Raw genomic sequence first — 26777 nt, 5'->3', positions numbered from 1 at the left:
GCTGCACACGGAGGTGGTGGATCTCCTTCTCTGCAGACGTTCAGGACCCACCTGGACACCGAGCTGTGCACCCTGGGCTGGGAGCTGCTTGGGCAGGGGGTTGGACTCCTTGATCTCTGGAGGTCCCTTCCAACCCCAACAGTTCTGTGGTTCTATGAAATGTTTATAAACATCTGAAGGAAGATGGGAGGCAAAAGGATGAGGCCAGGCTCTTCTTAGCATTGCACAGCACTGGGACAAGGAGTGATGGCCTAAAACTGGAACACAGAAGGTTACCATGCTGACGTGCAGGAGAGCTTCCCGGTAAGGGTGATGGAGCAGTGGAACAGGCTGCACAGAGACGCTGTGGAGACGTGCAGGACCCGGCTGGATGCCTGATGTGTGACCTGTGGTAGGGCTCCCACTTTGGCAGAGGGATGGGACTTGAGGATCTCTTGCGGACCCTTGCAACCCCTGTGATTCTGTAATGATGTTTCACAGATGTTTATTCAAAATTGAAATAAATATACTTGAGAATATACTGTCTGCTAGCTCTCCCCTTTGTTCCCAATGTTTATAACTTTGTTCCAGATCCAGGGCTTTTCTCTTTTACGTTGAAGTTTAAAATTTTGTATCTTTCATCTCTAAAACAAATGTAATAAGGAAAGTTATCTTGGTGTATGGATGTATGGAATCATCCTGGGTGTGAAAATATTTACTTTTGACTGTAGTGATAAGCAGTACAACTGGAGGTTTAAACATGGTCCCATAATTATTGGTACCGTTGGGATTTTTTTTTGTAGAGCTTATACTTTGCTCATTGAATGGCGAGGATCAAGTGTTATGCAAAAGGTGAATGAGCCTGCAGACTCTAATAAATAACTGTTGACGGTAACCTCAACCCATAGCCACATAAGGCGTTTAATAGTTTATAATAACTGAGCGGTTGGGTACTAGAAGAAAGTGGAAACTTTTCAGTTGTGAGGACGGGAATTTGTGTTAAATGTAAATAAAAATTCTTGCAAGTTTCTATAAGTGTTGAGTACTCATTACAAGAATTCTGAATTTGCGTTTTTTCTTCAGAGCATGTTTAATTTATCTGTTGATGCTAGTTGAATGCGGTTTGAATATCAGTGTGAAACATTTTCACAGGGCAGTAATTTAAATTCTTCTTAATGAAAGTATTTGTTTCAGTCAAATGTCAGTAGTGTTTAGATTCGTGTAGATATGTCAAATGTTCCAAATTAAGCCTATAAACTTCAGTGAGTCAGTTCAGTGTTTATTTGTAAACAGTTGTTTATGGCAAGTAATTTGGTTTAATTTAAAGTTCTCCTCTGAAAGGAAAAGTGATTTCTCCAATGTCCCAGTCGTTGTCAGTCTCTGTATGAGTACTGTCAGATAAAATGAAGTCTTTTAGTTTTCCTTTTTCTTTAGCAGTTTATCTTGAATAGTTGGATATAAAATGTCACTAATCTTCCTTGACAGTGTTTATGAAACTCCAAGAAACTATTATTGCTTATTTGAGTTTGCTTCATCCTGATAAATCAAATGTTGATAGATGCTGAACGAATCCAGTAAATATTTTTTTTTGAGCTGAGATTTGATGAAGTGGGGATAGTTGCTTGGGAAGCAGGTTGTGGACACTGACTGCTGCAGCTGATGAACCGAAAGGCTCCAAATGCCAACCACTGCTGCCAGCAGCAAGCCACCAGAAGTTGTTGAAGGATGATTTCTTGGAGGGATCCTCCAAAAGTTCTGGAAAGAAACCTGCTTAACAGCTGCAGCAACTTCTGTGCCTCTGGCAGCTGTCTCTGTTTGCTACATTCTGTTATAGGCAAGGTCATAGAATCTGTAGAATTAGGGATCTTTTAACGGCTGTCTGGTCCAACTGCCCTGTAATGCTCAGGGTCATCACAGCTAGATCAGGTTGCCCAGGACCTGATCCAGTCTGCAGGGATGGGGCATCCACCACAGCTCTAGTCAACCCGTTCCAGTGTCTCAACACCCTCACTGTAGAAGACTTCCCTTATCTAACCTATTTTTTCCTTCTGTATGCTTGAAACCATTTCACCTTGATATATTACCACAGACTGTGTTTAAGAGCCTGTCTCCTTCTTTCCCGTAGCCCCCCTTCAGAAACGGACAGGCCGCTTTCAGGTCACCTCGCAGCCTTCTCTTCTCCAGGCTGCACAGCCTTAGCTCTCAGCCTGTCCTCGTAGGAGGGGTGTTCCATCCATTGGATTGCTGAAGGTCACAAAGCTGTAATAGAGTTTGTAGATCTACTTTGTGTATGTGACTTCTGCTTTGATTTTTAAATTTTGCTTAAAATAGGGTTATTTTGTAATTAGTGTTCCTTTCACTGCTACTTAGATTTACCAGTGTAGGCAAGAATTTTTTTTCTTCATAGTAACTGAAATCGAATTTATATTTTCTGTTATTTTCTCCTTTGGTATCTGTCTTGTAGAGAAAGATACGGAGGACAAAGTCTGATGGTGGTTATTTTACCAAGTGCTGTATACCTAGATATTACCATTAAAAGATGAGAAAGTGCTCTCCTAAACCCTTGGGTATGTCAGCTGTTAACGATATGTTGCATGTAACAGTCAGACTTTAATTTTGCTTCCCTCTCAGCATGTGGTACTTAACTGATAAGTGTATCATCTGCTGGGCATTCCTGTGACATCAACTCTGAATTCCCTGTGAATGAGTTGGTCACTTGGAGGTACTGTGTTTGTTCTCCCTTACATTACAAATGGAGACTTAGTTGGGAAGTGTATTTCTCGCCTGATTTTAACAGCGTGCATTTTCTTCAGGTTTTCTTTCCTGAACTGTAACATATTTGTATTAAAGGATAAATTAGATTTTATGATGTAGAGGAAAGGTAAATTGTTTTTATTAGGCTTCTATACCATATTAATCATCACCCCCTTTTCTTTGCTTCTAGCAACATTTGTAAACTGGGGCCTTGATGTTCATAGTACTGGGAGTCCTAACACAACTCAATTTTAAGAGTAGAGCAGGAAGTGTAATTCTTTGAGTCCCTAGTGTAAACTATACTACTGTATCAGGAAATACATTGTAAATGCCCCCAAGGGTCAGGGTTTGCTATTTCTAGAGAATACTTACAGGATGTCCACGTACACATATATTCATATATTTAATTTGAACTTAGCAGAATTGTAAATAACAATGAAATGTGTTCTCTAAAAATTTTGCTGGGAAGCAATGCATTTTATTAAAGATCACCAGATTTTCTTATAACTGGATAAATGAAATGCAGATCTGTTGTGTGGATCAAAATTTGAAGAAATAGGATGTTTGCTACCTTATATTTAAATATATACAATAAAACACTGAAACCCTGCAAGTAATCTTCATGGTTCATTTTAACATTCCAGTTTTTGCATTTATTTGTAGAAACAAAGGTTATATTGGGTGGAACTGAGGAAACTGATCTAAAAAGCAAAGGAAAGTAGCAGAACCAAGACACAAAACCTAACAGCAGCAGATAAAACCTTGCTTAAAGAACTTGCCCACTTGCAGGTTTTTTTTTTTGTTATTCTTCATCACTGATTTTCAAACTATTATTGTCATGGGATTTCTAATGTGGCTAATGGTTAGCTCTCTACTTCAGGTCTTTCCTGAGGGAAAATCTTTGTTTTATATTTAGAAAAATTATCTGTTCACAAATATTGAATAGTAATTTGATTTTGAAAATGGCTGAGGTAGTAACAAATACAGTTTCCTCAGCACCTTCACAAATTTAAGTTGTAGTATAAAATGCTGCCATCTCGCTTCTGCAGAAGATGTGAAGTAGTAGGATCTGTTGCAGAAGAACAGATTATCCAAGGCTTGGAATAAGGATGTGAAAAAATGGTTATGTGGGGAATGGAAAATTAACCTTTTTATATGCGAGCTGGGTGTATATTTCTAATCTTTTTAAGGTGAACTTATCATAAAAAAATATGATTCTTAGAAACTGATACTAATCCCAAGTCAGTATAAAATGCTGTGGTGATTTGTCTCTGAAACAGCAGCTCTGACATTACTAGAAATTTGTTTTACTTTGGTGTGAGAATCTGGCTGATACTGCATCTTGTGAGCACTTAACAAAACCAATGCCAGAGAATCCTTGCATTTGAATGGTCTTCAGACAGTATCATTTCAGCCTTTGCAGTCCTGACATTGTTGTGGCTCTGCATCCATTTTGGGTGGTGCCAATATTCACTTGCTGTTTCGGATCTGTTGAGAAGTGGTGTCATGCAAACACGTAGCACACCAAACATGTGACGCCCATCATCTTGGCTCTTTCTCCATAACCCTGTGACTGTGTCTTCACTGAACTTCTGAGGAGTGGCCTCCTCTTACTGTTTCAGGCCTGAGTGCTTATCTTCTCAAGGTGAACAGATTCCACAGCATTTTCATTAGCAAATTATATTATGGGTCCTTTTCTTGTCTGTTTGAAATTTTCTTCACTGAAAGGAGCATCTTGTGCAGATGATCTGTCTCAGCCTGCAGCTTTGGAAAGGAGAGCGTTTCGGATGGAAGTTGTTTGCATATTCACAAGAAATTATTTACCCAAATCTTTGTTGATGGGGTGGGTTGGGAGTGCCAGCCTTTCATGACTGAACTCAACAGTGGTGAAAGTAGCAGTAGGTGGAGTTCTCATTCAAAATAAAAATGTCGATTGCTAAATACGCATGTATAAGTTTGATAAGCACGTGTAGAATAACAAATAGTACAGGGAAATTTGCCAGTGCACATAGACGTATTATTATTATTACCTAAGTTTTTACATTCTTGTATTTAAATATTTGTTTGTTAAGCAGACTTCAGTTGTTACAGCATTAAGTTACCATCTGCAGTGCTGTGTTGCCTGATGGATGCCTGATAGAGCCATTTTCTTTTGTGGTATGAGTTGGACAGATAGCATTTCTTGCCCAACATTATGCAGCATGTGAGAACGTATTCTGAGTTTCATCCAAGGGAGAGCCGTAACTGGGGCAGTTTACTCGGTGCCTGGTCTGAGGGCTGCGCACAGAGGGCAGGGGCTGTTAGGGCAGTTGCTCATGCTCCCAAAGCTCAGACAAGGCTTCTGGAGACAGCAGTTAATGTTACAGATTTTACTGTGCAGCATTCAGATTCAAATGTGATGTTGCTCTGAACAGCTGTACGTAATTTCCTGACTGCTGCAGTTATACTGGATTTGCGTGATGACTGAGTGCTGTTCCTGTGGTATAGATTTCACCTGAAGGTCTCACAGGAAACTGCCTGAGTACAGCTCCTGAGACATGGTCAGCACAGACACTTCCGTAGTCCGTCTACTTGTGATTTCTTTTCCTGCTGTAGAAAATAGACCTTTGTCTCTTTTGTAGATATGGAGTCTGGAGAGCGGTTAACGTCATCGTCAGTCTCCTCTAGTGCAGCTGCTTCATCTCCAGTGTCTTCTGCACCTTCCATAGCTTCTGCGGTTTCCAAGAGTGGCCTTACCACTGGAGCTGCGTCGTTGAGTTCCACAATCAACACGGGTGGTAAGAATAACTCGATTACATATTGCAGTGTGATCTTAGTGGTTGTTAACACTAGTAATGAAATGATAACTACAAGGTCAAATTGTAAGATCTCACCGATGATTTTTATTTTGAGGAGGGAAATTTATATTACATGTATATTACATAGTACATTCAAAGTGATTTAGAATCAGCTCTTTTAAACAAGAAAAAACTTTTTAGTTCCCTAAAGTATGTGGATCATTTTACAGATTGATCTAGCAGACTCAGTGCCACTTTCAGATTTACATTCACTAATCAGCTTCTCAAATACGCATAATGTTCTCAGCATTCCAGCGTAGCTGGTTTGTATTTACCACTAGAGGGTGGTTTTCTCAGTCTGTTTTCACTTTAAAATATTTTTTGTACGTTTTTACAAAATTAGTTCACAACCAACTTATCTTGCTATTTATGGAGGAAGGTTAAAGATGGAGTTATAACATACACTGATGTAACTGTAATCTGTACTTGTTTCTGTGAGAGCATACTCAGTCTGTTAAAATGATGCACTTTCTTTTTTTCCATTTTGAGTGTTCTAATGAGATAATCAGTGGTTTGCTCTTTGTTTAAAATAGCAGATATTTTTCTCTGTTCCAATGAATGCTTTCTTTTACTAGCTGTTGAGAGTAATGATTGTTACTTGTGTATATATAAACCATTATCCAGCTTTTTCCATCAGTTCAAGTTTTACATGTTTTTTTTACAAGTTTTACAAGTTTTACTATGAGACATTCACTAGTACTATGAAATCGTGCATACACTTGGGAAGATCTAGAGTCCTGTAACTGGGAGGTCTGTAGAAAACAAATTTTAGTTGCCCTACAGTGATTAAAATGCAACACAGAGAAGTGGAAAGCACACAGTAATTTCTGTCATTTTAAGCAATTCTCTACACTGCAGTCTAAGCAGGAATGCCCTTTACAATGTTAGAATATTTTTATATGTCTGCAAGTTGGTGCACTGATGCATTATATTTTTAGGCATTGGTCAAATATTTGTTATTACATACTGCATTGTACTGTGAAGTTCATTAATATTAACAAAGGCATTCACAGTTATAGGTCCTTTACTAAGAAATCAGTGTTGTTGAAATGGATCTTCTCCTTTAAAGTGATGTTTTTGGTCTTCTGTCTGTATAGTGGCTAGTAAAATTTCTAAGCTGTGCTCAAAAATATTTGGCCTATTTGAATTCAGCAAAGAATGTTAAGTGCATTTTAAAGTTTCAGTATGTGGAGCATGTGTACGGAAGGTTAGTAACTTGAAGAACAAACAGTTAAAAAAAATTAAAATGCTAGAATTATAAAACTGTTAGGCTGATGTTTTGTAGAGTACTATAATTAAAGCTTAGTTTATTGTTACAAGCAAACAATTGTTTGCTTCTGTTTCTCTTTTTAAATACTGGAGAAATAAAATGAAAATGTGATGGCCTCTGCTTTATGGATAAATCAGATATAGGCATAAGGTAGCAGACAGCACTGGTTGTGTATTTTTTATTTTCTGTTCCAACTTCTGTCCGTTGCCTCTTATTCTGTTGTTGCCACCAAAAAGATTCTGCCCCCACCGACTTGACTCCTGCACTTCAGATATTTATAAATGGTTGAGAAATCTCTTCTCAGCATTCTCTTTTGCAGACTGACCAGTCCCAGATCTCTCAGCTTTTCCTCGCAGCGGAGATGCTTCACGCCTTTTATCACCTCTGTGGCCCTCCCCTGGATTCCTTCCTGGAGATCCCTGTCTGTTTTGTATCAGGGAGCCCAGAACTGGACACAGTAGTCTACATATGGCCTCATGAGGACAGAGTAGGGGGGAGGATCACCTCCCTCAACCCTCTGGCCACGCTCTTCTTATTAATGCACCCCAGGATGCCACTGGCCTCCTTGGCTACCAGGGCACACAGCTGGCTCATGGCCAACCCGCTGTCCACCAGAACCCCCAGGTTTTCTCCACAGAGCTCCTCTCCAGCAGTTCATCCCCCAACCTGTACCGGTGCATGCAGTAATTCCTCCCCAGGTGCAGGACCTCACACTTGCTCTTGTTAAATCTCATCTGGTAAACTCCCTGACCAACTCTCCAGCCTGTCCAGGTCTCGCTGAATGGCAGCACAGCCTTCCAGCGTTTCAGCCCCTCCTCCCAGCTTTGTATAAACAACAAACTTGCTGAGGAAGGACTCTATCCCTTCATCCATGTGGCTGATGAAGTTGTTGAATGAGACCAGACCCAGCACTGACTCCTGGGGAGCACAGCTTGTTTCAGGTGCTGTGCCACTGACGACCACAACCCTCTGAGCAATTCCAGTCCTTAATCCAAGTCACTGTATACTCATCTATTCCACACTTCAGTAACAAGGATGTGGTGGGAGACAGTGTCAAATGCCTTGTTGAAGTTAAGGTACACAGCAGCCACTGTTCTCCCCCAGTCTACCAAGCCAGTGATAACATTATTGAAGGCTATCAGGTTGGTCAAGTATGATCTCCCCTTGATGAACCCATGTTGACTACTGATAACCTTTTTTTCCAGTTGCTTGGAGATGGCATTCAGAAGAAATTGTTACATCACATTTCCAGGGACGGAGGTGAGACTGACTGGCCTGTAGTTGCCCAGTCTGTCCTGCTTGCACTTTTTGAAGATTTGAGTGATATTGCATATTCTCTAGTCTTTGGGGACCTCTCCTGTTCTCTTCCTCAACATTTGGAAGACGATACTGAGCAGTTCAGCAGTAACTTCTGCAAATTCTCACAGCACATGAGTGCATCCCATCACGGCCCATGCTTTTGTGTGTGTTGGTTTTGGTTAGATGCTCTCTGATCAGATCCACCTCAACCAAGGGGGAGCTTTCCATTCCCCAAACTTTCTCTCTTCTGGGCCCTGGTATTCCCAAGGGACAGTCATAGCAGTAAAGGCTGAAGCAAAGAAACCATTCAGTATCTCTGCCATCTCAGTGTTCCCTGTTACCAGAGCACCCACCTCACTCAGTAGTGGTCCCACATTTTCCCTAGTTCTCCTTTTACTACCGACATACTTTAAAAGCTTTTTTTTAAATCCTTGATCCTTTTTGCCAGATTTAGATCCCAGTGGACCATAGCTTTGTACTTTGCATCCCTGCAGACGCTGACAACATTATTTTCTTTTGCACAAGTGGATAAGCCCCTTTTCCACATTTATTGGACCTTTTTGTTCCCTTTGTGTTTATGCACGAGTGTGTTGCTTATCTGTGCAGGTCTCCTGCCACCTTTCCCATGCAGCTTTTAAGAATTTAATACTTTCAGGTTCCCTCAGTTTTCCTTGTTTCGGAATGCTGGGCATCTGTCCTTCTACCAGGCAAGTCTTTGTTGGAAAATATATCCTCCAGCTTTACTTTCTGCCTGACTGTGTGTGCTGTTCCATTTTTGTCTTAATATTTTTCAGAATTTGAAAGAATTATGTCTTGTGAAGAAGTATAAAAACTCAAAAGAAACATTAGTGTTGATACTCTTATAACATTTAACCTATTTTCCTCACAGAGTGATTAAAGTTACAAGGGACTGCTGGAGGTCACCTAATCCAGTGCCTCTGGTCAGGCATCCCTTTGTGCTCCTTTTGGGCTGCTGTAATGACAGGAGCCTGTGCTTCTGTGACAAGGAGGGATATTTACCTTTTCAAAGACTGCTTAGCAGTACCTTATAAATAAAATATAGTCACTGTAGTCTCGTAGAACCTCAGAAATGTACAACAAAGGTTAGGAAAAGTATTTTAAACAATACTGTTGCATTAAAGAACTTTAAAACTTAGAAGTTGTAAAAATGGTAGCAACTCAGTGGAAGTTATTTTTGCTGGAAAATAAGTACAAGTGATGATTTAAGGTGAAACTTCAAGACAGGAAAACTGAAACACTTAGCAAGTTTTTAAATATTTCTCAATTGGATATATAATGAGCAACATGTTGCAAAGTAACCTCACTGCTGTTTGTGAAACAAGCATTTTTTGTAGAGATGCTACAGGAAAAATGAGCAGAATTAAGATCCAGCTCCTGTAGCTTAGCTAGAATTATTGATATTAAGTGCTTTCATGGTGAGTTACTTCAGATCCATTTTTTCCTTATTTGCCGTAGACCTCAGAGCTAACCCTGTAGTGGTAACTTAAAGCTGTTTCTCTTGTTGTTGTTGGATTTTTTTCACTTCTAATTGAAAAAGGTTGGTGGGTTAATAATGAAGAAACCTGTGAGTGCTAATCCATTTTATAATACTAGCATTTTAATTTTGTTGTGATCACTGTCATACAACTTTCTGTTACCTATTTGTTTCCAGAATGTATTAAGGACCACAGTGCGGTTAGGTTTGAAGGGACCCACCCCTGCTGTGTGCTGGCTGCCCCCTCAGCTTAGGCTGCCCAAAGCCCATCAATGGCCTGGGGCACCTCCAGGGATGGGGCACCACAGCTTGGGTCAGTGCCACAGCCTCACCACCTTGTGGGTAAAAGATTTCCTCCTCATACCTGACCTGAATCTCCCCTCTTTTAGTTTAAAGCTATTCCCCCTTGTCTTGTTGCAAACAGGCAGTGTAAAAAGTCAGTCTCCATCTTGTTTATAAGGTCCATTTAAAAATTCAGAGGATATATGTAACTTTGTATAAGTAAAACTGAATTGAAAACTTTACTTCAGTGGCTTAAAAGATATATAGCCTAAGTTGCCACAAAAAATTCGTGTTATGTGATGTCTGTTCTCTTAAGTGTTACATATGTATATTCATGCGTTGTTTTTTTAAACTCCCCCATCAGAATTCAGTAAGTCTACTCTTAATTCTGCAACAGAACATTCTTACAGAAATATTTTCATATGTAATTGATAATGCTGAATTTTGTTTTTTGTTTGCTTTGTGGTGCAGAATGGTGGAGAACAGCAGACTCTCGCGCTGGGGCAGCTTTTTTCCCACCACTCTTGGGCATTTCGCCTCTCTTTGCACCTCCTGCTCAGAACCATGATTCTACTCCATTCCACTCCAGAACTGCAGGAAAAAGTAATCGTGGCAGTTTAGAAAAAGGTAATGGCCTTAATTATTGGGAGAATGATTGTGGGCTTGCACGATGTAGAATTTGAGCTTTACTTCTCGTTGCCCATTCCTGATAAGTTCTCAATTTATTCTGTCAGTGAAGCGTGAAACGTAAGTGTATGGGCTTTCAAGAACAAAGTATTTTTTTGCCCCTTCTTTTCTCTGGGATGAACAGTAGGGAATATATTCCTTTTCATATTTATAGGGTAAATAAATAATTTAAATTTTATATGTTTTTGGAGTCTGTCCTGCATATAGGAAGCAAAAGGTAGCTTACTGGGTGAGGAGTTATATGGAGGGAAAGGACAGGGCTGTGATCTCAATGAAACCAGCAGAGTTGGACTCCTGTTTTTTGCATTTAAACTCAGTATTTTACATCTATTGAAGATAGTAACATATATTAGTTTTATGTATAAACAAAACTTTTTTCTGTAGCTTTGGTAACTTTTTTTAGGACCTGGTTTGTATTTCAAAATCAATCGGATAGTAGCCCTAGGATTGCAGGGTTCTTGAGGCTAGGGGCATTTCCTTAGAAAACATACTTTTTGACAAGGAAGCAAGCAAACTGGAAAAAAATGTTATCTCAAGTAGCATTCCTGCAACTTGCACTCCCTATTTCCCCCTCGTTTTTTACATTGCACAACTCCAATGTTTTGGGGGCTTACTGAAGTTCTTTGAAGCTGACTGATTGTTCAGAATCTGAAGCAGACTGTTCTGCGAGATATTTATTGGAATGCAGCATTTCTTTTTTTTAATCTTTTTCTGGAGAATCTTCTTATTCTGCCCCTAACTGAACTCTAGGTTTGTGTAGATTTCAGATTTTTTTTTCTTTGCAGCGTTACTTTTATTTGCACTTTAAATGGTGAGTGCTGCATGTTTTGTGGTTTGGAATAAATTTTTGGTCAATTCAGACTGATTCGTAGATGTTATGTTTTTGAGTGTATGACAGAATTGGCTGCGAGTAGGCTCTTCTTAAGGGAGTATGGAAACTAGGTTACTGTGACTGCAACAAAACTGTCTGCTCTTCTAGGTTTTTCAAGTAGCATTGTGTAAAATCTGTCATCTTTAGGTATAAATGGATCACTGAATGGGAACAGTACCACTGCAACATCTGGGATCAGCACATCTGTACTATCCACTAGTATTGCAGCGTCTCCAGGGCAAGTGAAGGCTATAACCTCAGGAGCAGGAGGCCGCAAATACAACCAGGAGCAAAGCAAAGTTCAGATTTTGGACACCAGAGCAGACAAAATCAAAGATAAGGTAAATATATGTAAACAATCTGTGATTCGACTGGATAAAAGAAAAAAAAAAAAAAGGATAGTAAGCGTTTCAGTTTGTGCACACTGATATTTTTAAAGTGTTTTACCCTAATACAAAAGTACTTAAGATTTTTCATCTTTGAGAGCATGATGTCTACTCTTGTGGAGTGTTGTTTTGGGGGAGGCTTGTGCTTGCTTTTTGTTTTAAGCATACGTTTTGTCTGTGAATGGCTTAAGCTATTTTCACTGCGTAATAACTGTACTTGAGAACACGAGTTCATTTATATTAGGTAATTTAAAAATGAAAGTATATTTTAACACAATCTGTAGCTATTAGCATATAAACATATGTAATATACGAATGTGTATTAATGGGTAAAATTTTATTGGAATCATAGAATCACAGAATGGCTTAGTTTGAAAGGGATCTTAAAGGTCACCCAGTTCCAGCTCCTGCCCTGGGCTGGCTGCCCCCTGCTCGCTCAGCCTGCCCTGGACTTGGACATGTCCAGGGATAGAGCATGCACATTTCTCTGAGCAGCCTCTGCTAGGGGCTCCCTGCCTCTGGGAAAGGATTTCCATCCCATATCTGACCTGAATATCCCCTGTTCAGTTTAAAACCATTCCTGCTTGTCCTGTCATTACCACACTGTGCACGGAGTTGTTCTGGAAGGCCACAGTGAGGTCTGCTCACAATCTTCTCTTCCGCAGACCAAACACCTGCGTCTTTCTCAGCCTGTCTTCATAAAAGAAGTGATTATTTAACTATGTTATTATGTTTCTTGTAGTTTAAAACAAAATTTCAGAAGCTGAACTAAATCTCTTTAGGCTTTCAAAAAGCTTTTCTGGAGTTCACTTTCTATTTATCAGAAGAAAGAAAAGTCAGAAACGTGGGCAGCCATCTGATCAATTGAAAACATTAAAATTCTTCAGTGTGTTAATAAAAGAACTTATAGAAAGAACCAAGCATTCCTTAACAGCTTTGGCCTTCTTGGAGACCAGATTTTGGAATTAGTCAGCCAAAATGTAGCAAACACTGTGAAATTACAAATGTAATTTAATCGAATGCGTCTGAAATTTGTTGATGAATCCAGTATGTGGTATGCTTTCTGTGTTACTTTGCAAGAAAGCTTTTGGCTTTTGAAATTTTTGAAAGCAGTGAATTCTTTGGATTTCTAGGCCTGAATGACAGACCAGTTTTCTGAGCTCCAATCTGATACTTTGCTTTGAAATGTGGAGGTGCCAACTGATCTACAGTTTATGTGCTCCAAAAACTGTTGTGGCAAAACCTAGTGACCTTTGTTTTGTTTTCATCACCTTGACAGTCAATTCTGCTAGAGGATTACAGGCTCCTTTACTCTAGAATCTTACTGTATTTTGTTTTAAAATAAGATGGTACATCAAATTAAAGCCAAACCATTAACAGAGCGGTCATCTTCCTGGTAGAAACCCAGAAAAAAAGCAGTAGAAAGTTCCAGTAACAGTGACAGTGATTCAGGCTCCTCATCAGACACATCGAGTGAAGGCATAAGCAGCAGTGATTCCGATGATCTGGAGGAGGATGAAGAGGAGGAGGAGGACCAGAGTGCTGAAGAGAGTGAAGACGATGAATCTGATTCTGAAAATGAAGCACATCACGAAAACAAGAACAAGGTATGACATCTCTCTCTGCAGCTTGCAGTCTTGTCATTGGAAACGGTTTGTGGAAAAAAATTCACTAGTGTTTTACCAGATAATAATTATTTACCCACATATTAATGTATGTTAGGAATGCTGGTTTTTACTTGGTTTATAAGTTTTTTGTTTTTTTTTTTTTCCCTTCCTTCCTTTTTTGTATGTGTTTTTTTTTCTTTTTGTTATTGAGGGGCTAAGAGGTTTATTTTGCTATGAAGTATGAAATATATTAAACAAAAAAACCCAATAACTAATGACAACAACAAAACAACAGCCCAGAACACCAACAAGCGAGGTGCTGTGCGTTGGTTCTGTGTTAAAAGTATGTCTTTTCAATGTACTGAAGCTTGGCAGTTGCTTTTTTCCTAGTAAAATGGCTACTTTTCCTGATAACAGAAAGAGGAACAAAGTTAGAATAATAAAGTTGGGTAACTTGTTAGATTTACTGTCAGATTACTTTTTAAAAGCAGTCATGTTTTGATACTCTTGCTCTACTGTCTATTTTCCTCACGTGCTGAAATGATCTTGGAATGAAAAAACCCCTAAATATATCACAAGATTTATTTTTAAATGAGTATTATTCATCCTCTGCCAAGAAGAGTGTAATTATTCCTTTAGGATGGATGATTTATTTTTTTCCATCATCTTTAATTAGTCTAACATGTACGTTCATAAATGTGTGCTTTGCAGGTGCTAATGCATAGCGGTGTGAAAGATATGAAAACTGATGGGCAAAAACCCCACGAGAAGTCCCAAGAAAAAAGAACACACCAGCAGATACCTCTTCTGTCTGATTCCCAGACTCATTCATCATTCCAGTCCCAGCAGAAGCAGCCTCAGGTTTTGTCACAGCAACTTCCGTTTATTTTCCAAAGCTCTCAGGCGAAGGAGGAATCTGTGAACAAACACACAAGTGTAATACAGTCTACGGGATTGGTCCCCAGTGTAAAACCTTTGTCTTTGGTACATCAAGCCAAAAAGGAAACCTTTTTAAAAATCATAGTTCCTTCTCCTGACCTACTCAAAGCAGGGAATAAGAATACCTCTGAAGAATCCATCCCTTTGATCAGTGATGTACGATCAAAGCGAGTGAGTGAAAAATCACTGTTCTAGCTGTTTGTAACCTGTGCTGTCTGCTTAACAGAACTTACATATCAAGCTCTTTTAAGTATAATGTTTACTTTGAAGGTGGTCTCCAATCTTCTGTTGCTAATTTGGAATATTTTATTTGAAGCACACCTGAGTCATTTTTTTTTTACTATAAGATCTGTGATACAGTAAGCCCTGGAAACAAAAGGATATCTTAAAGGTGGTGTAAGCTTCTGCAGGGAAGCTTAGGAGGGTTAAGCTGACAGAGATTTTGTTGTGCACCTTAAATAAACACAAGCAGCTAACTTATATGTAAAATGAGAAGAGCGCTCCTGGGGAAATTATATGGACATTTTTAGCCTTCCTTCTCAAAGTTTTAATCAAAATGCTGTTTTAATCAAAATACCAGATATTTTCCATATCTGGTGTATAGGCTTTGAAAATTTAATTTTCTGTTCTGGTTGTTCCATACAGATGGGAGGATGATCATGGATTAACTATTAAAACTCAGTATAACTTTTGCAGTAAAATTTCTTTTACTGATTAGGACCCTACAGTATGCTTATACATACCTGTGCTAACAGTTCTGTTGCTTACAAAACTTCATTTTGATTTTGTACTTGCATTTTTAATTTACTATTATGGTAGAATCATTTTTGTTGTCCAGCAGTGAGTTTTCAAAATTTCTATTCTGTTTGATTTTGGTAGAGATTGGAAGGGAATAAAAATGTATAATCTTAGAAATGTTCAGGCTGGGGATGTGTGTGTGTGTGTGTGTGTGTGTATATGAAACATTTGTCAAGACCTTTCATATTTTGAAACACCTTAGAAGTAATGTCAGTGGAAAGTCAAGTCTTGTTCACAGATAACTCATGATTTAAGGACTGTGAATTATTTCTAGCATCTGTTTTTTTCTTTTTATTTTCCTAGAATGGAAACAAATTGTTTCTTCCTTCCAAATCCCCGTTGCTTCTCAGAGTTTAAATAAAGTGATCACTGATCTGAAATTTGTAAATGCAATCATGGAAATATCTATCTTTTTGATTGGAAGTAGTTTTTGGTATCAACAACTTTGATAACTTTGATCAAAACTAGTTTTGACTAGTGTTGTATAGCCATTAGTGGGTTGCATTTACCACATGCTTTAAAATAGACCATTCTGTAAAGAGATTTAATATATTGAAATTAGTAAAAAGTTATTTTATCCCTTCATAACTACATAGGTGTAGTGTATTTGTTCCTCTTTAAGATCATATTTAACTTCTTCATGAGCCTTACCATCCAGAGCAATGCAGAAAGAGAATAAATGTTCTCTTTGTAATTTAATATTAGCTTCATCATAAATTCATCCTGTCCTACTTGGTTTATACTGAAAGCTACTAGGGAGACATGAAGAACTTGTAGATATTCATCTTTTGTAGCTAGCACTTACGTTCTGTTAAAAAAAGAGCTTTTCTGAAAGCAGGTATCTTAATAGAGTGGATTTGTCTGGAAAAAAAAATCAGATAAATCAGATTTTTTTCCTCTTTCTGCTTATTTCTTTAGGAACAGTATAAACAGACGTTCCCAGTAGCACAGCTAAAGAAACAGGAATCGTCTAAGAACCTGAAGAAGGTTATTGCATCTTTGTCAAGCTCAAAACCGACATCTAGTTCACCAGCTCATCAAAAACTCACATCTTTGGAAAACAACCATTCTAACCCATTCCTGACAAATGCACTTTTAGGTAATCACCAACCCAATGGAGTTATTCAGAGCGTCATCCAGGAAGTTCCTCTTGCACTTACTACAAAACAGAAATCCCAAACCAAGATCAATGAAAGTGTAGCCATTGCTAGCAGTACCCCTTTTTCTTTGCCAGTGAACTTGAGTACATGTGGGAAAAAACCAACTGGTAACCGGACACTTGTTGTGCCCTCTACCTCTCCTGTGTTACCTGGTTCAGGAAAGGATAAACTGGTCAGCAATAATGCAGTAAATGCAGTAAAAACGCAGCACCGCCTTCCTTCTGCAAAACTGGTGGTGGAGCAGTTCAGAGGGGTAGACTCAGATGCCCCCAGCAGTAAAGAATCTGACGACTCAAATGATGATGATGACGACGATGAAGATGAGGATGAGGATGATGAAGATGATGATTCTGATGATAGCCAATCAGGTGGTTTAAATTTTTTAATAGGAAAAGCAGAAACTTTCTTTTTGTGTTGAAAACATGCATTTCCCACAGCATTTTTGAAATAGGGGAGGGCAGTGTTGAGGCAGCATGGCCCACCCAGTGTCTGACAGATAGCACAGAAAGTAGCGCATGCCTCTCGGGCCTTCCTTGTGTCACATCCAGAATCATGTTCTGGGTGTTCTGGTACTTGGTTGCATGGTAAGCATACTTTCAGCTGTCCTGGTAAGCAGGGTTCATGGGCCTTCTGGAAAGGCTGTCAAAAAACCAATAACCAGATAAATCTCCCAACCTGCAATCTGTGTACTGTTTCGATGGTGGGGTACACAGGAGAGGATTGGAGAGGATGGGCTGGTTGATGGTTAGTTATTCTGTCAGGTAGAACCCATCTGCCAAGCACCCTTCCTCTGCCAGAGAGGCACTAAACGAAATAGCCTTCAAATTTTTGAGACTGGTTAAAATAAATAAATAAGTAAATAAGAGCATATTTCTAGGCTTTATTCAGGTGCACAGTGGTGAACGAGCTTGGACAGTCATACCAGGACAGTTGTAAAGGCTGCTTTATTAATGGATAACTTTCTGATTTGTTTTTGAAGACTCAAGCGATTCAGAAAGGCAAGACCTGTTTTGAAGAGTACATTATATTCCCTGCCACTCCCTTGCCACGTGTGCCCACATCCCTTGTGTCCAGCTCCACAGTTACTCTCTTCTTATCCTTTATGTACTCGCCTTCTGTTGTCCTCAGAACTGTAGCCTCTTTTCCATTCCTGATCCTGTCTGTTCTTTACCTTATCTCTAACTTTGCCCAGATTGCCACACCTCCGTTTCTGACACCTCTCTCTCTCTGCACCCAGTTACACAGCTTGCTTCCTCCTTTTTCTCCAGCGTTTCACAGCTTGTGTAGTTGCCCTTCCCATGGCAGTTCGCAACCCCTGCCAAGCTTGCAGGGCAATCTAGCTGTAGTTTGTCTTATGGTAAACAGTCCCTTTGAACACTTCTATTTCTGTCTCTCTTCTCCTCATGGGAAACAATAGTGCATTGTAACACAGAACTACTTTCTACTGTCATAATTTTAGTCATTTTGGAGTTTAGCTGATTCATTATAACCTCCTTTTGCTATTCAAGAAATGCTAGAGAAGTTTTGAAGTCAGGAAACCTTCTTATTTAGTAAGACCACAGACTTTACAAGTATTAAACCTTAAGTGTGTTTACTGTTAATTAGCTGGGCTTAATCTGTCTTTTGCTGTATATTTTTTAATAGAGTCTGACAGTAATTCTGAGTCAGATACAGATGGGTCTGAAGATGAAGATGATGAGGATGATAAGGATCAAGATGAATCAGATACAGACACTGAGGGGGAAAAAACTCCATTGAAACTGAAGAAAACTGCTTCCTCCATGAAGAGCTCTTCCATTGGTCCTGCAGCTCATTCCACTCCACTGAATCTCCAAGTAGCAAAGACCCCAACCTCTGCACCATCTGCCTTATGTCCTGAGAGCCAGTCTGCAGTTTTTCTTGGGACAGCACCACCTGCTCTTACACCAAGTTCACACTGTGGTATCTGAATGTCTTTTTATATAATACAGTGTAACACCTCAGTGACGTGTTGTAAAAGCTCCTATGGAAAGTATTTTAAACACTGGTATCAGGTGCTCTTTTCACAAGGGTTTGCAAAAGTCCTTGAATTCATTCAGCAGGATTACAGGTACCTAGAAACTTAATGTTACACTCAGTCTAGGACATCTTATTCCATGTAATTTCGTACTTAAGAGAAAGCAGGAAGTGATACTCAAATTTTGTTTTTATTATGGTAAAGCTCTTTAACGTATTACTCTCAGCTAAAAATGTTTAAGACTGTAGAGATCACAGAATTATTTTTTAAAAAGTTATGGAAAATCATAGCCTTTTCCTGTTATGTGTATGATTCTGTACTGGATAACTAATTTGAAAGATTTAGTAATTAGAACTGCTGCAGAAAAGCCTGCTTTTTTTTTTTTTTTTGAAAGTCAAACAGACTTCTCATCTCAATTTGTACAGTAACAAATCAAGTTGCATATTTACTGCTTTGAATTGGGAACTTGATATTCAATTAACACACCAGTAAAGTAAGTTTTTAATTGCAACATCCACTCATATACTGGTCTTAGTAGTTTGATTCAATGGAATAGAAGAGGATGCCATGCCATCGAGTACATTAACTTTAAAGGAATATGTGATTGACTTTGTGTTTTTTTCCAGGAACAGGCAGGTGAATGACACAGTTGGTAAAAGAGTTTGCGTATATTGGGAATAATCCTCATTCTTAAAAGTACAAAGAAAGTTTTGTTTCTCAGAAATTTGAGTTGACTTCTGATGCTTTTAAAAGGCTGCTAGATTATTGTTATTAGTGCATGGAGGTGGCAGGTTCAGAGCCTGAATTTTCTCTGCTTAGGTTGGTTTCAGCACTTCTTTTCCCTACTAAGAATGGCTGTAATGCTATTAAAATGCTCTCGAGTCCATCGTAGCTAAAGGTAGTCAGGTGCTGAAGAGGTGTGTGGTCTCTGTGTCTTAGACTTTCATGACTCGGCTTTTTCTCAATTTGGTTGTATCTGGACAAGCAGTTTTTCACCCTCTACCATTACTGTTAGAAGTAATGTGAAGGTACTGTTAGTTTAAGAGTGCAGCGTTGTATCCAGAAAGTTTGGCAGCCAAGCATGGGCAGCTCCTTGGTGTTTTCTGAGAAGGACTGTAATTGTTGCTTTGGCATCTCCTAGACGTACGTCTCCGTTGGAAACCTGTACTATTACATCATAGAACACTCCTAGCGATGAAACTGGTTGGGGCTGGTTTGGAAGGTGTACTCTCTCGTGTCCGTTGACACAGGCAGGAGACATGTCACCTTCTTCAAAGAAAAGGTTCAGAGTACCTTTTTGAGAAATACATCTCTCAAAAGATAACATAGTTGATAACCGCCAGTTCTCTGAAACAACCTGAGGAAAGTACCAGCGTTCAGCACTCTTCAAAACTCCACATTTGATTATTTTTTTCTTCTGGTATTTTTGATTCAAGTCTTGATTAGCACCAAACACAGCAACAGGTATTTGAATTTTGGAAAGCTGGAATAATTTTTCTGCTTTGGGAAGTTGACCACAGTCTCACACAGAGTACAGTTTGAGGACAGAGTCTATTCACATATGGAATTTTAAAGTAAAGAATATATCCTTTTTTCATTTTCTGCATCGAGAAAACTGTCTGGTATAGAAATTCAGGTGTGCGTGGCATTGTAGTGTCCGTATAATATCTGACAGAGATACACAAGACAAGCAGCTTAGCATGGTATGATTGCGTTTTTTGTTTATGGTTTTAGAAAAAGAAGTCAAAGGAAAACTACTGGGAAAAGTATTTTCAAAGAACGATAAGTTGCATTGATTTTCTTGGTATTTTAGATATATAACAACTACAATGCAAAAATTATTTAACTTTTCATTTCAGGATGTAAGTTTAAAGTTTCATATAGTTTGGGAACGTGTTACTTTCTTTTTTGTAAACTCAGATGCTAATAAGAAGTTCTTTTTTAGGCATGTCCAAAAGACGAAGAGTGTCGGACGAACGTGAGCTGCGTGTTCCTCTGGAATACGGGTAGGCTGTGTAGCTCCTTGATATTCCGTAAGGGGGAGATAATACCTTCAAAAATCAGCTGGGAAAGAGACAATGTATTTCAGCCCCGAGAATTTTTAAAACAATAAAAGGTCTACAAGGGTTTAGATTTTCAACTCTCATTGACAGTACATCTCTTTAGAAGTGTCAGCTTATTTCTTGCATTCATTTATGCATCAAATTTACTCCTCTGCAAACGTGACTTGCCTTTTAGCAGTTTAGCCACTGGAAATTAGTGCTTTCAGTTCTGGGCTCAAGTAACTCCTTGAAGTATTGTTCTGAAATCTGATATTTTATAAGTAGCTTGATAGAAATAAATTCATACACAAGCAGAATTTTGACAATCAACATCATAACAATTTCTCTTTCTTCCCGTTTGTTTGATAATCTTGTCAAATGAGAATGCAACTTTTGCACTTGAGGTGAAATTCTGGAATTGGCATAACTTATTTCTTAAGAAGTGTATTGTTAAATGCATCCATTTCATGTTATTCTAGCTGGCAAAGAGAAACCCGAATAAGAAACTTTGGTGGTCGTCTTCAGGGGGAAGTAGCATATTTTGCACCTTGTGGGAAGAAGCTGAGACAGTATTCTGAAGTAGAAAAGGTATTAAATTCTTTTCTTCTGTGTTCTTACGCTACCTAGCACGTTTGCAATCAAAGAATGGCACTTTTTCTTCCAGTAAAGATCCTTATTTCAAAATGCGTGACACGAGGAGATGGTAATACTTCTCAGCGTGATTGCTTATTTGGTCTATATATCACCTTGATCAAATACACAAAGCATTACACTCACAGTTAGCTGTACATCAAAGCTGGGTTGTAATTATTTACAAGCTGAAGTGGAAAAATATGTGATTTTTTCAGTATCTCAGCAGAAATGGAATTATGGATATCTCAAGGGACAATTTCAGCTTCAGTGCAAAAGTAGGAGTCGGTGACTTTTATGAAGCCAGAGATGGACCGCAGGTATCCGCTTTTTAAAAAGTAAAGTCTTTGATCCAAGGAAAATTAACATAACTTTGGATTAAGTAGCTTTTGCTGCAGTCTGAAGCATTCATTGTTTTTAGATAATTCTTTATAAAAATTCTGCCTATTTCTTAATTTATTGTGAGTTGCTTATGCCTTGATCCCTGGCAGTGTTGAAAACTGCACTTCGCAGTGATTTCGCTAGGAGCTTGCAAGAGTTTAGCGTGCCTCATGACCAACCCTGAGGAAGGAAAGGAATCAGTTGCGTGTTTTATCCGAGTCAGTCTTCAGTTATTTCTTATTGAAACTTGTCTTCCTGTTTTATAGAAACCTAGTATTGGTAATAATGTCTTATTATTGGTAATAACTTCTGTGTATGCAGTAAATCACATGGCTTTTGTGTATTCATCTTCATAATATGTCTAAAATATTTAAATACAAGTGTTTGGTTTATCATGAAGCAGTAAGAAACGTGAGATCGTTAAGGAAGGGAAATTAGGGTTATGCTTTACAGTGGCAGAATTATTAGATGTCACGTACAGGAGCCACATAAGAATAAGTAATGCTAGAATTCTGAGGTAATGATTACTTTGATTAATGCTTTATTTCTCTAGGTTGGTCGTGTTGCCTTTTCTTTAGGACGTGTGCAAAAGCTTTTGGACTTTTCTCAGTAAAGAGATTTTCTTCTTTAAATATATTTGTTATTACAGCAGTGTGGATAGATCATCACACTGCCGTTTTTCCTTCTGTGATTGTGATGCCATTTAGAAGTGCATAATATTTGCATAAATTTAAAACATAACAGCAACTGAATTCATGGTAAATGTCAGAATATCAGTTCCCTTTTTAGCCTGTCAGGTTGTTTGTGTGTTTCCCATATTCCTTCCGTAACCTTGTTTCCTTCCTCAGTTATCTCTTTCTTCCTCTATTTCAGTTCCTGGGGTAACATTCAGATCTTGCCCTTCTTTGGTACAGTAAGACTTGAGAAATGAGGAGTGGTAGAAGGGCACGTTCTTGTAGGCGATACTGGCAGCATGCAGCATGGTACATCTCAGTGTAGTTTCTGCTTGCGTAGTTTGTTTACAAGGAGGACAAATCTGAACTGAAGTCAGTGATGATATGATGCCAGCTACTTGTAAAGTGCCTGTGGTTTTGTTCATTAGTTTGGCCAATAAGCTTTCAACTTTATTCTGCTTCCCTGCATAGTTATTCTGTACGGTTGAGATAGCCCTGCAGTGTTCTTTCTAGCCTCTAGCTATTTTTGCCAGAGAACATGCCACCTAGATGTCTGATATCCTCTGTCACGATTGCTAGGCCTGAGCAGATGTCCTTATTAAAGTAAGGTATCGCGTAGACACGAAGGCCAGAAACTAAATTACTGGTTGGATTAGTTTCAGCGATAAAAGGACATTTCACAGTATTATTTCCACTTCTTTCTCTATGTGTGCAGTGAAGCTTAGCTTATATAGAAGCCACTGTTTCTCTTACATTGATGCTCATTCATCCTGGTTGTTGGTTTTTTTTTTTTTCCTCCATTGACATATAGAAAATTCACAAAATACCAGATTGTATGTTTTTTATGATAGAAATGTGTTCTGGGTCAACTCTCTCTCTATATATAATTATTTATTATATTATATATATATAATTATTTGTAAATCTATATAATTATTTATATATACATATAAAATCCTGGAACATTGCAGAGTGCTTGCCCTTGTCACATACAGCTGAAGGAACACTTACATGCAGACTTGGAAATTCTTTATTCCTTGTTTTTCTGATTTTGTGTTGTTCTAAGTGCAGAACTGCTGTAATAACATAGTGGCTAAATATGGTGTTGTACATGGTTAATATTACTGTTATGTGTAAAACGTAGGATTAAATAAAACTATCAACTTGTGTGGTAACAGTTTCACAGCAGTGAGGTATATGACAAATTATTTAGGCGTGTTTTCTCAAAAGAACATAAAGAGAAGTCTCAAAGTAGTGTTTTGGTTTTTTTTTTCCACGTTAAATACGGATAATAAGAAATAAAAATTCTGATTTCTGTTTGCACTCTCTTACCAAGGACTTAATTTAGTAGTTGGGTAGAGATAGTGATAGGAGGATGGTTGGACTAGATGATCTTATAGGTCCTTTCCAACCTTATGAACTTATGAACTTATGAACCAATAGGTTGGTTTTTTTTTTTCTGTGATGTTTCAGCCACCCTAACACTGAACCAATTACAAAAGTTGGCGGTAACTTTGCAAGTTTAAATGGCACAATTGGATTTCAAGTGGTTTAAAGCATTAAAGTTTATTTAAAACTGAATTGAGATTATCATCTAGGTGTTAGCATGGCAGCTCTAAGGTGGCCTTTTGAAAGTCATTCATGAAAAACAAAAACATGCTTCAGGGTCTTAACTAACATGTACCAGCACACTCGCTAGTGATGAACTAGTGTGCATTTATTCCAGGTGAAACTCTCCTTCCATTATGTCATATGAATATTGTGCTGCTATGAAGTGCTGCTTCATTCCTCCCCACATCCTTCAATTTTCAGTATTTTCATAAAAGATTTAGGTAATTGAATGATATTCATTAGCTTGCAGTGTTTTTTTTTGTTTTTTTTTCTGCTTAAAAAAATAAGATATTATCAGAAAATCAGTAATAATCCAGTAAATTTCATTCTGTTCCTCTGTAAGCGGAATAATTTCAGTAAAGAGTAAGAATGGCCATACAGGTACAGACCAGGAGTGTGTCACGTCCTGTGCTCTGTCTCCAGCAGCAGCTATCAGTGAATGCCTTGGGGAAAAAAAAGCTGTCACGCTTCTATGAACGGTATCTCCTCCAGCTATCTCAGTATCCATGTGTTTTCAGACAAAGGGTTGTCCTGGGATCTACTATATAGTTTGTCTACTCAGTGTCTCTCAGTGGATCTTGTTTAAACTATTTTTGTGAAATCACAGTGTCTGTTGAGATGTTAAGTAGTCTTCTTCCCTTTTTTTGAAATGATGGCTGCTAATGCTTATTGAACCATGTTCCTGTTAGCTTCTAGTTTCTCTTCTGTGAGGATTACGTGTAACTGTAACATGCATCCATAATCTCTGGTACTAATGATCTCATAGACATCCGCCTTACTTTTGTAGATAGAGATCTGTACATTTGTTATCTTTAGTATTATTGTCCATAGAAAATGAAATTGAAAGCAAAATAAATCTCCATTGCAAGGCCCAAGGTACTTGAACCACGGCTACAGCTTCTTGTTTCTTGGATGCATTTTTGTTTGTTTGCTCTTTTGGTCACATAAAATTTGAGGTTTCATGGGTTCAGTGTTAGTGGAACTGATAAATATAGTATTAAAACTAGCTTAAGTTGCTCAGCTTTTTAAACTAAACCTCTGATAAACTATAAGGCAGGTACTAAACAGTAAAAAGAGCAGTGTATACATTTCTTTTTGGAGAATTATTCCTTTTTTTAATTGTAGATGTGATTCTATTTAAAAGTCCTCTGCAGTGATGTACTGTACATGTCATGATATGATTGTGAGCCTGAACAGTTTATATTTAAGACCATAATAGTGTAGCCCTTTTGAATCTTTGTAAAGTGAGTGTGAGATGGGATCTTGTGATGGTCTGAATTGGGAGTGGTTCAGACTTAAGCATTTCTAAAAAAATTATGAAAATTAAGGAAAAAGAATTAGAAGTAAATTGACAAAATATGCTAAAAATGTATTTTATGCTTATTTCAGTACTTACGCACTTACTAATGAGAGAAATTCGGTAATGCAAATGTATTTTTTGTGAACGTGTATTTAATAAATGTGTTTGATAAGATACTAATGTGAATTCTTAATTTAGCAGACATTTTCAAAACCTTTTAACAAACTTTCTAGGCTAGATTATGGCAAAGTCTAAAAGATACGTAGCTTCCATTTTGTGCCACCATGTTCAAAAGACTGGAAATGGTAAAATCTGTTATGTAGAAACATATGTTTATGTAGTTTGGGTTGTAAGGGACCTTAGAGATCATCTAGTTCCAACCCAGCGCTGTAGGCAGGGATAGCTCCCTCTAGAGCAGGTCGCTCATAGCCTCTTCCAGCCTGGATACAATTTTGGCATAGGTGTTTAACCAGGATCGGACAGGCTGATAAACTGCTCTGTTGCGTTCAGTAGCTGCAGTAAGCTCTGCTTCTTATCTTTTAAATGAAAGTTACTGCTAACATAGTATTTCAGTATTCGCTTTCGAGATTCTGTGAAGAAATAGTAATCGTAGTGAAAGAAGTAATATTGCTGCATGCTTTATTAAGTTGGAAAATATTATTTCTGTAGCTTTTAGTTGAGTCAGAAGTTACGAGCTCTGATTTCTTCCCATTCAGCTTGGTATAGAAATTAATTTTCTTGAACAAGGAACTAAACTGTACTAAATACTTCAAGATTAAAATGAACTTTTTTTGTTTGTTTGTTCAGTTGTTGTAAAACTAAGGATATGCAGCATGCAGAGAGCAGTTTTTGTTGATAGACCACTGCATTTTGTTCTTTTTTATGCCGAAGATCTGTACGTTGACGTATTTTCATTTATGTTGAAAGGTGGCTTCTCTGAAAGCTGTGTAGTTATTTCTTTGTCTATGTGATGAGCAGAATTTGTTTCTGCTCTGACATGGGTTGAATATTAAGTAGCATGGCCTAAAATAATTGAAAGTAATGCATTAGTGTTACTGCTGCTTTGTAATTCCTGTGTATTCCACTGAATAGATTTCAATATCTTCCAGTTTTTCTATATGCGTGAAGTTCTAATTAGTTATATATGAAACATTTCAGTCTATATTAGAATATATTTTTATATTTTATTTTTATCTTATAAAATGTATGCTGTTCTCAGAAGTCTTCTTTTTTGATTCTGTGTTGATAATACTTGTTTGTGAAATGTGTCAATTTAAAAGGGCATGCAGTGGTGTCTTCTGAAGGAGGAGGAAGTTGTTCCATGTATCACGGCTATGGAAGGGCGTAGAGGACGACCACCAAATCCAGACAGACAGCATTCTAGAGAGGAATCAAGAACGAGACGTCGCAAAGGCAGACCTCCAAACGTTGGGAGCACTGAATTTCTAGACAGCACTGCTGCGAAGCTTTTAAGAAAGCTGCAGGCTCAAGGTAAAGAGTACTTCACAGCTCTCAGAAACATGGGAGAGTATCAGTACATGGAGAGTTGATGTTTTTTTCAAACAGGTGTATTTTACTAGTGTACAGCATTTTGTTTTGGAACTTTGACAAATGCTTTTGTTGAAGCCCTTTCCTATTTCACTGTCGCTAAATATATATGAATCAGGAGAAGTGTGGGCACGCAGATGTGTGTCTGAAAGCTTATTCTGTAGTTGTGTTATTTAGTTGCGCAGACAGAAAAAGCAGGCAGCCAAAGTTTTGGTTGCTCTTGATGTTTTC

General features: G+C 38.2%; 1 protein-coding gene across 15 annotated transcripts in view; it reads left to right on the top strand.

Annotated features, from left to right (window-relative positions):
- The window catches only part of LOC136057839 (bromodomain adjacent to zinc finger domain protein 2B), a 137611-nt gene that overhangs the window by 41577 nt on the left and 69257 nt on the right, over positions 1-26777 (top strand). For 9 of the 15 annotated variants that reach the window (XR_010623082.1, XM_065750815.1, XM_065750825.1 and 6 more), the window contains exons 2-12: positions 5355-5510; positions 10388-10543; positions 11622-11815; positions 13261-13467; positions 14179-14577; positions 16123-16732; positions 18009-18305; positions 20306-20366; positions 20882-20990; positions 21251-21352; positions 26279-26489. Coding sequence is in view for 14 of the 15 variants with exons in the window: in XM_065750815.1 (XP_065606887.1) it covers positions 5357-5510; positions 10388-10543; positions 11622-11815; positions 13261-13467; positions 14179-14577; positions 16123-16732; positions 18009-18305; positions 20306-20366; positions 20882-20990; positions 21251-21352; positions 26279-26489 (2500 nt within the window). In the remaining variant the exon portion in view is untranslated. The remainder of the gene's footprint in view (positions 1-5354; positions 5511-10387; positions 10544-11621; positions 11816-13260; positions 13468-14178; positions 14578-16122; positions 16733-18008; positions 18306-20305; positions 20367-20881; positions 20991-21250; positions 21353-26278; positions 26490-26777) is intronic. The other 6 variants (XM_065750827.1, XM_065750824.1, XM_065750826.1 and 3 more) reach the window with 2 other exon arrangements.

Source organism: Cyrtonyx montezumae, unplaced genomic scaffold (assembly GCF_038088225.1).
Source record: "Cyrtonyx montezumae isolate F1298 unplaced genomic scaffold, pur_monq_1.0 scaffold_7, whole genome shotgun sequence".
NCBI classification, from domain to species: Eukaryota; Metazoa; Chordata; class Aves; order Galliformes; family Odontophoridae; genus Cyrtonyx; species Cyrtonyx montezumae.
Note: the sequence above shows the minus strand (reverse complement) of the source record. Positions and strands in the feature narration are given on the sequence as shown.